This window comes from Gouania willdenowi, chromosome 10 (genome assembly GCF_900634775.1).
Source record: "Gouania willdenowi chromosome 10, fGouWil2.1, whole genome shotgun sequence".
NCBI classification, from domain to species: Eukaryota; Metazoa; Chordata; class Actinopteri; order Blenniiformes; family Gobiesocidae; genus Gouania; species Gouania willdenowi.
Window position 1 is genome coordinate 16082322 of NC_041053.1, and position 16846 is coordinate 16099167.

The 16846-nt window shown below is 38.1% G+C and overlaps 2 protein-coding genes across 5 annotated transcripts in view; both read right to left on the reverse strand.

The window, feature by feature from the left end:
- Window positions 1-16846, reverse strand: part of LOC114471230 (protocadherin gamma-C5-like) — a 252429-nt gene that overhangs the window by 191802 nt on the left and 43781 nt on the right. The gene's annotated exons all lie outside the window — the stretch shown is intronic.
- LOC114471487 (protocadherin beta-16-like) lies at window positions 53-14402 on the reverse strand. The gene is made up of 4 exons (XM_028460326.1): window positions 13898-14402; window positions 4210-6270; window positions 1678-1747; window positions 53-159 (listed from the first exon to the last, which is right to left on the reverse strand). Exons 1-4 carry the CDS (start codon window positions 14273-14275, stop codon window positions 53-55), a joined length of 2616 nt encoding a protein of 871 aa, XP_028316127.1. The 5' UTR covers window positions 14276-14402.

Here is a 16846-nt window from a genome sequence, read left to right on the forward strand (position 1 = left end):
GTATATAATTTACTGCATGTATCTGAGAGCTGACGTGCGTCTGCTCTAAACGTCAGCCGATGAACTGCAGCTCATCTCTTTTTCTCCTGGTCCACAGACACAGGGAGGGGATCATGTTGTCAGCATTAATGTAATAATTTAGATTGTCCAACAGCGTCCCTTAGAGTTCAGAACAAGAAACACAGCTTCATGACATGTACGGATCTAATTGTTTTAGATAGTCCGTGTCCAAACCACGGCCCGGGGGCCAAACCTGGCACTTTGAAGCATCCAATTCGACCCGCAGAATATAATGAAACTGACAGAGAAAACATTAATCATTTAAAAAATTACTAAACTGTGAGTCCTCCAATTATTGCAGAGATGTATTGAATTTGTGGGCTGTGATATCTACAACTGCGTTCGTAAAATTATTTATATATATATATATATATATATATATATATATATATATATATATATATATATATATATATATATATCAATAACATGTAACATATATATGTATATATATTTTATATGTTACATTTCTTTAATCAAAGTGGTTTTTGGCCTTCTATTTGATTTTCAAATCATAACAATACTTAGACAATAGTTACATTACGTATTAATTTATCCTTTGTTCTACATTTGTTTTTACTTTTAACCATATCAATTTTACGTGTCAGCATTTTCATTTTCATGTATATATCAAATATACATGTAAATTTGTATTGTAGCTTTTTTTTTTTTTTTTTTTTTTTTACATACGTTTGGTAAAAATAAATAAATAAATAAATAAACATATTTTCAAGTGGATTCACTTTTCAATCAAAAAAAAATTGTAATGAGTTTGTGTTTTTCCTTGAATTGCATTTGATTAAAAAAAATTAAAAAAAAAATGTAAAAAAATATACTCAGAAGAGATATTAAAGGTGTTGGTTTAAAATTCATGATAAACACGTGAATTCGTTTTTTGGTTTTTTTTTCATTTAATCTTTCTGTTTAATCTATTGTCTGTTTTTTTCTGCAGTTTTGTTTATTTTAAAATACTTACGCATTACTAAGATTGTTTGCTTTAAATTTCTCAATTATTTAATTTTTTTTCTTTTTTTTCCTTTCTTTTTTGTATTTTCCATGCTTATTTTGCTTCACTTCAAATTGCCTTGGATTAATTAAACTTATTTTATTTCATAAATACATTAATTTTGTTGACACCGTTTCATGATTAATAGAACTTTAAAAACTGTCTTTACAATATTTGTAAAGATTCTTACATTAATAATAGTGCTACAATTATGTTGCGGCCTTTCAAGCTGTTATATGTTTTCAAAATCATTTTACAGAGTTATTCAGCACCATAGACAGCGTCTTCTTTGCTGTATTTACTGTCTTCATTGTTGTATCTGTACAATGACCTGATGAATAAAAAAAAATAAATAAGGATTTAAACTTTATTTTAAACTTTTTTTTTTTTTACATGGTCCTTTTCTTCAAAAAGAATTTTCAACATTCATGGGCTCTGTTTGCACGTCAACATACTGTATAAATGATATGTAAGAAATGGAAGTCACTGACAATATCCAAGCAATATGAAAAATATTTCAGTCTGCACCTTCAGTTAAATTTACATCCATCGATTCGTCTATTTTCTAACCCGCTTTGTCCTATTTCAGGGTTGCAGGGATCTGCAGGTACCTATCTCCAGCTCACAGTGGGCGTTAGGCAAGGGGTACACCCTGGACAGGATCGCCAGTCTATCACAGGGCTACAGGCAGATGACAGACAACTATTCACAATCACTATATTGGCAATTCAGTGACTACAATCAACCTAAGTCATGTTTTTTGATAGTGGGAAGAAGCCTGAGTACCCAGAGGAAACCCATGCAGCGCAGGGAGAACAGGCAAACTCCACAAAGAAAGGAACCGTGTCTCCACCTCAGGGTTTGAACCAGGACCTTCTTGCTGTGAGGCCGACGAGCTAACCACTAGCCCACCGTACGCAGTTAAATGAAGGAATGGTATGAGGATAATTGCAGGATTCCGAAAAATATAAGAGCTATTTCAACAATTTGCAATTAAAATTGACTGTTATCATGCGATATAAGTGTGAGAAAACTGTGAGTAGTCCAAATATTGTGGTGTTTTATTGAATATGTGGGCTGTGATATCTAAAACTGAATTTGACAAAAAAAAAAAACAAAAAAAAAACAACAACAGCAATATCCAGGTCTCATTTGTTAAATGAAAGGTGTTTTGCTTTTATTTTGTTTTTGAATTATAAAAAAACTTAGACAAGACAATTGTTGCAAAATGTAATAATTTAGCATTTGTCTTAAAAATGTTTTTACTTTTAAATACATCAATCATAAAGTGTAATTTGTCAATCTAAAAGGACTCAAAACGTCTGTCAAATCTAACAGTCTCAGTTGTCAAACCAAGAGACGTCAAATGACACAGCCTCAGGCTTCAAAATAAAAGTCATAAAGACTTGACAGCCTCAGGCCGTAAAACACGACATGACGTGAAAAAACCGGAAATACACATATATTATATTACATTATATTATATTATATTATATTATATTAGTCTAACAAAGCAATACACTGTAGATTATTGTAAAGAGATTTATAAGTCATAAAACACTGTAATTAAAATAAAGGACATATGAAGGTGTTCAATTCAATCAAGCTATTTTTAGGTAAAGAAAAATTTGCAAACAAAATAAAAGACACAAACATATTCAGTTTTTAATCTCAGATTTTCTTTATTTATTCAAAGCAAAGAAAGTTATCTTTTTCTTTAAAAAAATAATCTGTGTACCCTTCATTCTTTGGTTATTCCGTTTTAAAATCGAATCAAAATAACAAATAAACAGTGTGGTATTTTTTTTACCGACTTAAAACCATAACAGAAATCCAGAAAAATGAAAAACCAAACAAGCAGGGTTTTTTTTTTGTTTTAAAATTAAATCTGGTTCTATTTGTGAAATATTTGGATATTAACGAGTAACCCAGGACGAGAATTTCATGTTTTATTCTCACCATACAGAGAGGACCGACAGACAAACATTTACTCTGCTGCGTTTGATAAAATCATTTTTTATCATGTTGTCAACCTCACAGCAATGGCAGAAGCATAATTTGTGTGTCAATGATGTTTTGTTAAAGAGTTACTGATGTACATGATATGTGATTAAAGGAAAAGACGTGGTGTATGAATCTACTGGCGCTCCTCATTTCTTGTTATCAACTTCCGTGCGTGTTAACGGCTGACGTTAGTGGCTAGCGGTATTATAACGTGCACGATACATATTTGGATACTCTTTGGACCGTAACACCATTAAGATCGCGTACACCATAAAAGAACATAAAAACATTACAAAAGACACGCTGCGCTCAACACAGCAGACCAACCATCTCAGACAACAAACAAGTCGCAACGACAAACAGACACAGACGAGACTTAGTCACTGTCTTATGAAGATAAATGTTGACATATGATTTTGAAGTAAGCACAGAGACAGCCCCACCCCACAATGTGTCCTGGGTCAATAATTCAAACACACCCTAAGCCACACAAACCCACTCATGAAATATCCACAAAAAACACCTGAACTGTGCTCACTCCTGTAAGAACAGCTGGCACCAGAGTAAAAAAACCCACACACAATATTTATCACACTCCACACTCCCACACACAAATACACACGTTCCGAAGATCAGAAGCCCGAGTCTCACCAACATAAACATAACATCACACAGACACTTTGACCAACATACCATCCATTCTGCCTCCATACTAAACAGTGCTGAGGAATGGTGCCCTGACACACTCTCCATTTCTTGTAAATAATGTTCAATTGCACTGTCCCAAAGTGTGTTTGTGTGTGAGATTAACTTCTATATCTAATTTATTTATTTTATTAATTGAGTACTTTTTTCTCACTTTCTAAAGTTGTTGCATTAATGTCATGAAAAGAACTGTCCATCAATCCATCCATGCAGAATTTTTACAAGACATTTTTTTTTCATACGAAGGTAAAAGTGGCTCAATATGTGCACTGAAAGAGCACTGAACACAGACATCAACAATACTACACATGATAAAAAAATATAGGTATATATATTCCCTTAAAATAAAATTACGAAATAGTGTTTGTTGCTGAAAACATAAACCAAGAAGACAGAAATTAAAAAAAAAAAAAAAGGAAATTTGACCAACTAACCTCCAGAGGAGAGTCTGGTTCATCCAGGATGTTCCTGTCACTCTGTATCCGCTGCATGGTCCCTGTTGAACTGGGCTCCATTATCAGCACGTTCTGACTACCAGCTCTGCCGAACTTACAGTCACTCTTTCTGGAGTCTGTGGTCCTGCACACCTCGTAATTGTACACGTGTGGGAGAGTCCCTGTCCCCAAAGTGTCTGAGTAACGTGGTGGATAATATGGGATCACAGGCAGCTTGGACTGATACAGGATGCGAGACTGTCTCCATCTGTAGATCTTCACTGAGATGATCACCACTAAACAGGTGATGAACAGGAAGGAGACTACAGCCAGAGCCAGCACTAAGTAAAAAGTCAGGTTGTCCTTGTACTCCTTGTCGTGTGTGAAGTCAGTGAACTCTGACAGCACTTCAGGGAAGCTGTCGGCCACCGCCACGTTCACAATGACTGTAGCTGAACGAGAGGGTTGCCCGTTGTCCTCCACTATAACAGTCAGTCTTTGTTTCACTGCATCTTTATCACTCACTTGGCGGATAGTTCTGATCTCTCCATTCTGTAAGCCCACTTCAAACAGCGCCCTGTCTGTGGCTTTCTGCAGTTTATACGAGAGCCAGGCATTCTGTCCAGAGTCCACATCAACAGCCACCACTTTAGTCACCAGATAGCCCACATCTGCTGAACGGGGAACCATCTCAGCCACCACAGAGCCACCAGTCTGGACTGGGTACAGCACCTGAGGGGGGTTGTCGTTCTGGTCCTGGATCAGGATTTTCACTGTCACGTTGCTGCTGAGAGGAGGAGAACCTCCATCCTGAGCTTTGACCACAAACAGCAGCTCTTTGATTTGTTCATAATCAAATGAGCGCACTGCGTGTACGACTCCGCTCTCTGCATTGACTGAAACAAAGTCAGAAATTGGAGATCCGCCCACATTGGTCTCCTCCAGGATGTAGGAAACACGAGCGTTCTGGTTCTCATCAGGATCTTTAGCTCTCAGTGTGAGCACAGAGAGACCTGGAGAGTTGTTCTCTGTGATGAACGTGTTGTAAACACTTTGTAAAAACACTGGAGCGTTATCATTAACATCAGACACCTTCAAATGAAAGGTTCTCCTCACTGAGAGAGGAGGCAGCCCTGAATCTGTGGCTACAACAGTGATGTTATAATCTGAAACACCTTCACGGTCCAACACAGTATCTGTTACCAAAGTGTAATAATTCCTCAGATTAGATTTGATCTTAAAAGGTGAATTTTCTTCTATTTTACAGTTGACCTGTCCGTTATCACCTGAATCCAGGTCTTTGACATTAATGATGCCAATAGTTGTACCAGGAGGAGAGTCCTCTGACACAGGACTGGTGAAGGACATGACGCTGATAGTCGGGGCGTTGTCATTAACATCAGTCACTTCAATAATCACTTTACTGGAATCTGTCAAACCTCCCTGATCTTTAGCTTCAATTCCCAATTCATATTTTCTTCCCTTTTCATAATCAATAGGGCTTTGGATTGAGATAACACCACTATTTTCATTGATTTTTAAAACATTAAGTAGGCTGCTGTGAAGATCAGAAAAATGATACGTCACAACTCCATTTGATCCATGATCAGCGTCACTGGCGTTTACAGTTATAACGTAGGTATCCTTTGGAGAGTTTTCTAGCACTGTAGCTTTATATACAGACTGATTAAATACTGGTGCATTATCATTGGCATCTAAAACTGTAATATCTATATTTACTGTACCAGATCGCTGCGGAGTCCCACCGTCTACAGCTATTAATTTCAGAGACAGAGATGGATTTGTCTCCCTGTCCAAAGGCTTCTGCAGCACCATTTTTACGTATTTTCTGCCATCTGTGTTTGAATTCTGTTCAAGGACAAAATTATTGTTTTCTGTTAAGAAATATTCCTTCAGACCGTTCACACCCACATCCTGATCTTCTGCGCTGGTCAGAGAAAAACGAGCTCCACTTACAGCATTTTCACTGATAATAAAACGTAACGTATTTTCATTGAAGGTGGGAGAATGATCGTTTATATCCGTGATTTCAACAGTGACCTGATGCAGCTCCATCGGATTCTCTAAAATGATCTCAAAGCTGAAGCTGCACGGTGTCACGTCCCCGCAGAGCTGCTCTCGGTCGATCCTCTCATTCACCACTAAAGTCCCTTTGTCTGCCTTCAGCTCCGTGTACTGGATGCTCTCTCCGCTCACGATCCGGGCCCGACCAGAACGGAGCCTTTTCAGGTCCAAACCGAGGTCCTGCGCTACGTTACCGATCAGAGATCCTTTCTTCATCTCCTCCGGGATTGAATATCGGATGTGTCCTGATACCAAAGGACTGAAGCACAGCAAGAGAGACAAAAGCCTCCAAACATGTCCGCATCCACAACGCCATTTTACGCAGCGCGTCTCTGCTCGTGCTCCAAGTGCCATAGTGACAAAAAAAAAAACACAAAACTGTGAAATAAAACCGACCAATTATGATCAGAAACGATGTAAAATTCCGACAATGATTTCCAATAAGAAATGATGGCAGTATATCATTTACTGCATGTATCTGAGAGCTGACGTGCGTCTGCTCTAAACGTCAGCCGATGAACTGCAGCTCATCTCTTTTTCTCCTGGTCCACAGACACAGGGAGGGGATCACGTTGTCAGCATTAATGTAATAATTTAGATTGTCCAACAGCGTCCCTTAGAGTTCAGAACGAGAAACACAGCCTCATGACATGTACGGATCTAATTGTTAGAGATCAAACGTGTCAAACACCCGGGGGCCAAATCTGGCCATTTGAAGCATCCAATTCGACCCGCAGGGCAGGATATAATAAAAATGAGAAAGAAAATATGAATTTATTAGGAAGTTACAGACTGATTTTATTTTAGATATCACAGCTCACATTCGATGAAACTCAACAATATTTGGAGGAATCAAAGCTTTCTCTCACTCATGATGCATGATGGCAGTTCTTTTTATTTGCAAATTGAAATTTTTCTTATATTCTTCAAAATCGTAAAAAAATATCCTCAAATCCTTCCATAAATATTCCAAAAACAAATATAAATTGATCACAAAGGAAATTTACCTGAAGGACTTGTAGAGACTGATATAGTTTACATTTTGTTTGGATATTTTCAGTGACTTTCATTCCCTACAAATCATTTATATGTTGACGTGCAAACAGAGCACATTCGTTTTTAAATTGGACAAAAAATGTTGAAAATAATGTTTCTGTTTCTAAGAAAAAATGCTTGTCGTCATCATTCTACAGTATATACAGATGCAACAATAAAGACACAAAAAATACAGCAAAAAGAGATGCTGTCCATGGTGCTGAATAATTTTCTAAAAATGATTTTGAATACAAATAATAATTTTTATTATAATAAACTTTGCAAGTACTGTAAAGGTTATTTTAAGGGTCTATAAATCATGAAACAGTGTCAACAGAGTAATTGTGAAATAGAACAATTCTGTAATTACATATGTATCAGGTGAGATGTATCAGGGAGGGGGATGAGGTGCAGTACAGGGCTGCTGTGGACAGCTTTGTCACATGGAGGGAGCTGAACCATCTATGGCTCAATGTGTCAAAGACTAAAGAGCTGATTGTGGACCTGAGGAGAACCAAAAGGCCAGTCAGCCCTGTCTTTATTCAGGGGGTCAGTGTGGACATTGTGGAGGAGTACAAATACCTGGGACTGGTGATTGATAACAAACTGGACTGGGGGAAGAACACTGACTCCCTCTACAGGAAGGGCCAAAGCCGCCTCTGTTTTCTGAGACGGCTGAGGTCCTTCAACATATGCAGAAAAATGCTGAGGATGTTTTATGAGTCTGTGGTTGCGAGTGTGATCCTTTACGCCAGTGGTTCCAAAACGGTGTGCCGTGAGGCAAGCCTGGTTGTGCCGTGGAATTTTGTGACAACCATATGTAATTTATTGCACTATACAACTACAAAAAATAATTTGTTTTTAATTTACTACTTTGTATGCAATCATTTCATAATACAGAGGCAAATTCTATACCTATGTTTTAATTTTTTTTTTTTAAATGTTTCTTTAATAAATATTTAATGAGTAATATAGTTGTCTGCACCCTTTATTTGGCATTAGTAAATAATTTTGCACATTTACAGATATTGTACATGATATGAGTGATAACGCGATTTAAAGGCTATTTTGCACAATAGGTGTCCCTTCAGATTTTTATTTGTCCATTGGTGTCCCTTGGGCACAAAATGTTTGGGGGCCACTGCTCTAACGCAGTTGTTTGCTGGGGGAGCAGACTGAGAGTTGCAGATGCCAACAGACTCATTCGCAAGGCCAGTGATGTTGTGGTGATTAAACTGGACTCTCTAACAGTGGTGACAGAGAGGAGGACCCTGTCCAAGGTGAAGGCCGTCTTGGTCAATGAGTCCCACCCACTCCATGATGTGCTGGGAAGCCACCTTCAGCACCAGGTTGATCCCACCACGGTGCTCCACAGAACGCCACAAGAAATCATTCCTGGTGATCAAACTCTACAATGCATCTCTGTAACCGGACAGCTTCGGTCGTTATATATATTGGTATATTTGTATTAATATTATTATTATGATGGCTGCATCTTATCTGTGGTCCACTCAGTTCTCACCCACCTGGAGAGATACATGTACATCAGGCTGTTTTTCCTTTAGCTCTGCCTTCAACACAATCAAACAGCTAGTTAAACAACTGCTTCTGCTTGGACTACCAGTTTCCACCTGCATCTGTGGACTTCCTGTCACACAGACCACAGACAGTGAGGATCAACAACATCTCCTCCTCCACCATCATTCTCAACACTGGCTCCTCCCAGGGCTGCATCCTCAGTCATCTGCTCTACACTCTGCTCACTTACTATTACTCTGCTTAACACCAGGGCAATCATATTTTGAAGTGCGGATGACACAGTGGAAGTGGGATTAATAATCCGTAGCAACAAGTCGGCCTATATAGACAGGTGGTAGGATACCTGGAGGACTGGTGTAGGGACAACAATTTCTGTATCAATGTGGGTAAAAAAAAAAAAAAGATGGTTGTGGACTTTAGGAGAGGAGATCATGTTTTCCTCCCCCTCTGCTCTCTACATCCAAGGTGAAACTGTGGAGATGGTCCACAGCATTAAGTATCAGAGGTACACATCTCCAGAGGATTAAAGTGAGCCACCAGCACAGTCAGCATAGTCAAAAAGGTTCACCATCGGCTCTTCCTTCCGAGGAAGCTAAACCAAGCATGATCAGAAATGCTCTGCAGAGGGTGGAAGATCACCCAGAGAAGATCCCCCGCTGAAGCCTCCCCTCCCGCCCATAGACCTACACCAGCTGAATCAGAAACAGAGCGGCCTGCATAATGGTTGACTCAAAATACCCAGAACTCAGACTATTCATCCTCCTCCTGCAAGAAAAAGACTCTGCAGCATCAGAGCACAGACAACAAGACTCACACCTTCTTCTAGAAGCTTAAAATAATGAATAATATAGGCCAAAGCTCTGATGCTGCTACACATCCTCAAAACCTCATACTCCTGAGTGTTCTTTTATGTTGTGTATTTGTGCTCTATTATTTCTACCCCCATTTGTATTGGATTGTATACATTTGCATTTATTATATTTTTTTTCTATTATTCTAAGCATGCTTCTGGCCCAAAGGCACAATTTCTGGTTTTATGTGACATAGAAATGACACTTAAGACCTTGAACTTCATAAACCTTGAGTATAGGTTTTAAAATAATTTAAAAATGTTGACGTTTTCCTTCAATTGCAGAACATTTGAGGGGAAAAGTCAGAACAAAACATGCCAATTTCATTTTACAGTGAAATGCTAATGCACCTGCTATGTATTTTGTATAGCTGAGGTGAGTGTTTGGCTCACCTATCACCAGTTGGTGCTAAATCTATAGCCAAAACAGTCAATGTGTTTTTCAATTAGAAAACCAAATGTAGGGCAGAAATTATGAATACATTTTCAAAAAAAAAAACATTCAATCTGTAACAAAATTAAAATATCTTGGCTTGGTTCTTGACCCACAGCTAAAATTTGACAAACGTAAGAAGATCTCTAAAACAACACAAAAAATCAAAATAGAAAAAGCAAAATGGAAAAAGAATATGACTACATTTGTATAATTTACATTATTGATTCTCTTTATATTTTCAATATTTTATTATTGATTCTTTTTATATTTCCACATGCATTTCCTTTTAATTTTGGCACTCCTGTGATTCCATACATCACATCGTCATCATCATCATCATCATCATCATCATCATCATCATCATCATCATCGTCATCGTCATCGTCATCGTCATCTTCATCGTCATAGTCATCATCAACTTTTCTATCTACTGTATGTTGAGTTGCATTGTCAAATATGTTTTTTAATAAATTACATTAAAAAAAATCTGTTTTCATTTTTTTAAACCAATTATGATGAAAATACTCACAATTTAAAATAATGCAATCAAAAAGTGGGAAAAAAAAGATTTTCAAGCAAAAGCTCTTTGATTTACAAGAAGATATTTTAATAAACAAATTAAAACCATGTGCTCAAGTTGAAAACAGCAAAAGACACAAGAAGAACATTGCAAAAGAAAGATAAACTATAACTTCAACTACACTTCAAAGTTGATCCAAAAGTTTAGAACTAAAACCAACACAAAACATTTAGAAACGTCACGAATAAATGAATAAACAACCCAGCAGCCTTTAACTCCAATTCTGACTATTCTAACAGCTACAACTACAACCAAAAACCTAAAGGATCACGGAGACAATACTGAACAAATATAAACAAGTGTGTTATTTTTCTGTATTTCATTAATGACAATTAACACGTCAAAGTCCCAGCCCGACAAGACCAGTATCATAATTGACATATAAAGTTTTGTAAAAGGCCTGTTTAAAATCTAAGAAGTAATGCAACACCAAATTACAGTGAAAGGGGATTTTGAAGGATTTAATATGTTTTCTGTCTAAAACTTTAGTACCTTAAAGACGTAAATGTTATGTAAAATCATAACTTCAGCTTAGGTGACACGCAAAGAATGCAGTCGTAATAACTTTCAATATTATCTGAAAAGATACCTTAGTAAATTATTTTTCTTAAATAAAAGAAAAAAAAAAAAAAAAACACAACACTTGTGAGCAAATAGAAAATAATTAAAATCCAGCATTAGAAATTAAAAAAACTTGTATTTGGAAAAAAACAAAAATAAAAGCTGAAGTGTGTGAATCGCTCAAACTTTTTTGCTTTAAATGAGCATTTGTGAATATTATTAGAGATAGATGCAATATAAGACACTGTACTTGATGATGAAAATAAACACTCAGTTTGCATGTGTTAAAGGGGCATTGAAAATACTGCAAAAAAAAATCTGGAAAAAAGGTGTGACGAACATCCTTCTTTTGTTCGACTTCAGTCCCTAAATATACAAACAAATGAAATCTTGACAAATTGCAGTATATCCTTAACAAATACTGTAAATCATAAAGGTTTTATATTTCAAGTTTTCTATTTAAAACCACAAACATATACATCCAAATATATGATGCACAAAATTGCAGGGAATCAGCAAGATTACGGATTTAGAGACTAACCTCCAAAGGAGAGTCTGGTTCATCCAGGATGTTCCTGTCACTCTGTATCCGCTGCATGGTCCCTGTTGAACTGGGCTCCATTATCAGCACGTTCTGACTACCAGCTCTGCCGAACTTACAGTCACTCTTTCTGGAGTCTGTGGTCCTGCACACCTCGTAATTGTACACGTGTGGGAGAGTCCCTGTCCCCAAAGTGTCTGAGTAACGTGGTGGATAATATGGGATCACAGGCAGCTTGGACTGATACAGGATGCGAGACTGTCTCCATCTGTAGATCTTCACTGAGATGATCACCACTAAACAGGTGATGAACAGGAAGGAGACTACAGCCAGAGCCAGCACTAAGTAAAAAGTCAGGTTGTCCTTGTACTCCTTGTCGTGTGTGAAGTCAGTGAACTCTGACAGCACTTCAGGGAAGCTGTCGGCCACCGCCACGTTCACAATGACTGTAGCTGAACGAGAGGGCTGCCCGTTGTCCTCCACTATAACAGTCAGTCTTTGTTTCACTGCATCTTTATCACTCACTTGGCGGATAGTTCTGATCTCTCCATTCTGTAAGCCCACTTCAAACAGCGCCCTGTCTGTGGCTTTCTGCAGTTTATACGAGAGCCAGGCATTCTGTCCAGAGTCCACATCAACAGCCACCACTTTAGTCACCAGATAGCCCACATCTGCTGAACGGGGAACCATCTCAGCCACCACAGAGCCACCAGTCTGGACTGGGTACAGCACCTGAGGGGGGTTGTCGTTCTGGTCCTGGATCAGGATTTTCACTGTCACGTTGCTGCTGAGAGGAGGAGAACCTCCATCCTGAGCTTTGACCACAAACAGCAGCTCTTTGATTTGTTCATAATCAAATGAGCGCACTGCGTGTACGACTCCGCTCTCTGCATTGACTGAAACAAAGTCAGAAATTGGAGATCCGCCCACATTGGTCTCCTCCAGGATGTAGGAAACACGAGCGTTCTGGTTCTCATCAGGATCTTTAGCTCTCAGTGTGAGCACAGAAAGACCTGGAGAGTTGTTCTCTGTGATGAACGTGTTGTAAACACTTTGTAAAAACACTGGAGCGTTATCATTAACATCAGACACCTTCAAATGAAAGGTTCTCCTCACTGACAGAGGAGGCAGCCCTGAATCTGTGGCTACAACAGTGATGTTATAATCTGAAACACCTTCACGGTCCAACACAGTATCTGTTACCAAAGTGTAATAATTCCTCAGATTAGATTTGATCTTAAAAGGTGAATTTTCTTCTATTTTACAGTTGACCTGTCCGTTATCACCTGAATCCAGGTCTTTGACATTAATGATGCCAATAGTTGTACCAGGAGGAGAGTCCTCTGACACAGGACTGGTGAAGGACATGACGCTGATAGTCGGGGCGTTGTCATTAACATCAGTCACTTCAATGATCACTTTACTTAAATCTGTCAAACCTCCCTGATCTTTAGCCTCAATTCTGAGTTCATATTTTTTATCCTTTTCATAATCAATAGAGCCTTTAATTGATATTATTCCAGTTTCTTCATTAATTGTAAAAACATTTAATAAACTACTGTCAAGATCAGAGAAATGATACGTCACAACTCCATTTGATCCATGATCAGCATCACTGGCGTTTACAGTTATAACGTAGGTATCCTTTGGAGAGTTTTCTAACACTGTAGCTTTATATACAGACTGATTAAATACTGGTGCATTATCATTAACATCTAAAACTGTAATATCTATATTTACTGTACCAGATCGCTGCGGAGTCCCACCGTCTACAGCTATTAATTTCAGAGACAGAGATGGATTTGTCTCCCTGTCCAAAGGCTTCTGCAGCACCATCTCTGCGTATTTCTTTCCATCTGCGTTTGAATTCTGTTTAAGAATGAAATTCTCGTTTTCTGTTAAAAAATATTCCTTCAGTCCGTTCACACCCACATCCTGATCTTCCGCGCTGTTTAATGCAAAACGAACTCCAATTACAGCACCTTCACTGATTTCAAAATTAATCCTGTTTCTTTTAAACACAGGAGAATGATCGTTTATATCCGTGATTTCAACAGTGACCTGATGCAGCTCCATCGGATTCTCTAAAATGATCTCAAAGCTGAAGCTGCACGGTGTCACGTCCCCGCAGAGCTGCTCTCGGTCGATCCTCTCATTCACCACTAAAGTCCCTTTGTCTGCCTTCAGCTCCGTGTACTGGATGCTCTCTCCGCTCACGATCCGGGCCCGACCAGAACGGAGCCTTTTCAGGTCCAAACCGAGGTCCTGCGCTACGTTACCGATCAGAGATCCTTTCTTCATCTCCTCCGGGATTGAATATCGGATGTGTCCTGATACCAAAGGACTGAAGCACAGCAAGAGAGACAAAAGCCTCCAAACATGCCCGCATCCACAACGCCATTTTACGCAGCGCGTTTCTGCTCGTGCTCCAAGTGCCATAGTGACAAAAAAACACAAAACTGTGAAATAAAGCCGACCAATTACGATCAGAAACGATGTAAATCTCCGACAATGATTTCCAATAAGAAATTATGGCAGTTTATAATTTACTGCATGTATCTGAGAGCTGACGTGCGTCTGCTCTAAACGTCAGCCGATGAACTGCAGCTCATCTCTTTTTCTCCTGGTCCACAGACACAGGGAGGGGATCATGTTGTCAGCATTAATGTAATAATTTAGATTGTCCAACAGCGTCCCTTAGAGTTCAGAACGAGAAACACAGGCCACTAACACATAGGGGCTGATTGTGTTTGATAATACTTTCATTTCATGCAATTAAAGCCATTTGTTCATCAAACGTCTACCAAATACTATGACAAATAAATCAAACCAAAAAAGTTTGTTAAAGAGTTTCAATTAAAAAAATAAATAATAATAATAATTAAAAAAACTAATACTTTTTCTACTTCATAATGCCTAAAGCCCAGGCTAAGAAAACGTATAAACTAACACAAACAATAATAATAAAAAATATATATATATAAAAACAGACACTATGAAATTGTACTTGATGAAAGAATTGAGACATTTTTTTTTTTGTTTTGTTGTTTTTTTTTTTTGTTTTTTTTTGTTTAGAAACACTAATTCTAAAAAGTAAAATCGAGGATATTTTTAAAGTTTTATCCCACAAATATAACAAAAACACAAATTGTCACTACAGGTTCTCAAAAACCATACAGCAAAGAAAAAAAAAAATCTTCTTCAGATTGATGAGGGAGATATGTTTCTGATTATGTGCTTTTTCCACAAAAACGACAGCAAATACACAAACAAACAAAAAGGCTGCTGTCCTTGGTGCTGATTCTTGCTCTATAACAGGGTTGCTGAAGTGTGGCCCTTGAGAGTTCCAGTTTTGCATGTTTCAAATATCTAACGCTGCTTCTAATGATGGTGCCCTGATGCAGCTCCACAGAAAGCAGGATCTTCTTCTGCTTTGTTCCCTTCAGACGTCAACACGGCAAATTACTCACATGGTTAAGTATAGGCACATATCTTTACATTGGATGCCCTTCCTGACACACCCTCTGCCTTCAGTTGCAGTGAACCAGGGTAGCATCTAAAACAGAGGGGCTGTGCAAGACCGGACTTTGGCACCCCTGCTCTAAAGATACTTGGATTCATAAATAATAGATTAAAACACTAATACAATTAATGTTTTCCCTAATGTTACAAGTATTGTGATTCTCATTAAAAATGTGAATCTATAAAAATAACATTTTTAAAATATTGATTTTATACCAACTATAACATGCATTACTGCAAGTTGTTCATTCAAAATATATTTAACTACATTACCATGCCACTTTGCCACATGGTAAAAAAAAAAAAAAAGCAAAGGTGATTTTAAGTTTGTATTCGTTCTGATAATTTGTAAATCATGACGCACCAACCAAAGTATTTAAGAAAGGAATTGGTTGTGAATTGTTCTTCCCACAAAACAATTTTTTAAAATACAAAAACAAAAAAGAATTGAGTTCATAATATATAGATTCATAAATAAATTTGAAAAATGAACAAGCTACTTATCTTAACAACTCTTATAGTACTATCCAAATGAAAAAAGTGGTAAAATGTCTGTAATTTTACCAATAACAATCACTGTCTGTCCTGGGGGAGGATATGGACATGGTGGGGGGTGGGGGGTGGGGTGGGGTAGGGGAGTACTAATACCTGAGTGTCTCCTTTAACAACAGAATTGGCTGGAAGTAAAACATGAGGGCTATAAAGGAGTATTTATCATTGACTATAGTTCCTGAGGAAGCTCACATCTTTCAATATGCGCAGCAAGATGATGGAGATGTTCTATCATTATGTGGCGGCCAGTGCACTTTTCTACGATGTTGGAGACTCAAACAAACTGAACACACTGGTCAAAAAGGCAGGCTCCATGATGGGCTACAAACCAGACACCCTGGAAACTGTAGTGGAGAAGACGACTCTGAACAAACTGTTATCCACCATGTTTAACACCAACGTTCATCCACTACAGCAAAGCTCCTTTACCAACAGGCTGCTGCAGCTCTGCTGACATGAGGAGGAATACATTAACTTTTTAATTTCCTCAGCCATCAGACTGTTTAACAAAGAACTGAACGACAAATCTGAGTGGAGATAAACTGCAGAGTCATGACTTTCTTTCAGGTGAGGTCATATCAGACAGTTTAGTGCCCAGATGCAGGACTCAGGCAGACACAGGGCTGTAGTGAAGCAGTCTTTTCATATAAAATGCAGGTAACAATAGTACAGGAGTGGTAGATGGGGATCCATCAAATAAGGGTCACAGCACACTCATTCCAGATAGCACACATACGTCTCGCCGATGTCGGCCTCAGATCGTGCATTGACATTCTACTCCTAATGCGTAATTTTGTGTGTTTTTTCCCCACAAATCGGTGATACCACTACTAAAATTGTAGAACTGTAAAATGTCATTTTCATGAAGCTGTTTTTGTGCTGGAGCTCTTTTGGCCATGCTGCTGAAAATACATTTCTGATCATGAACTGTGTCTC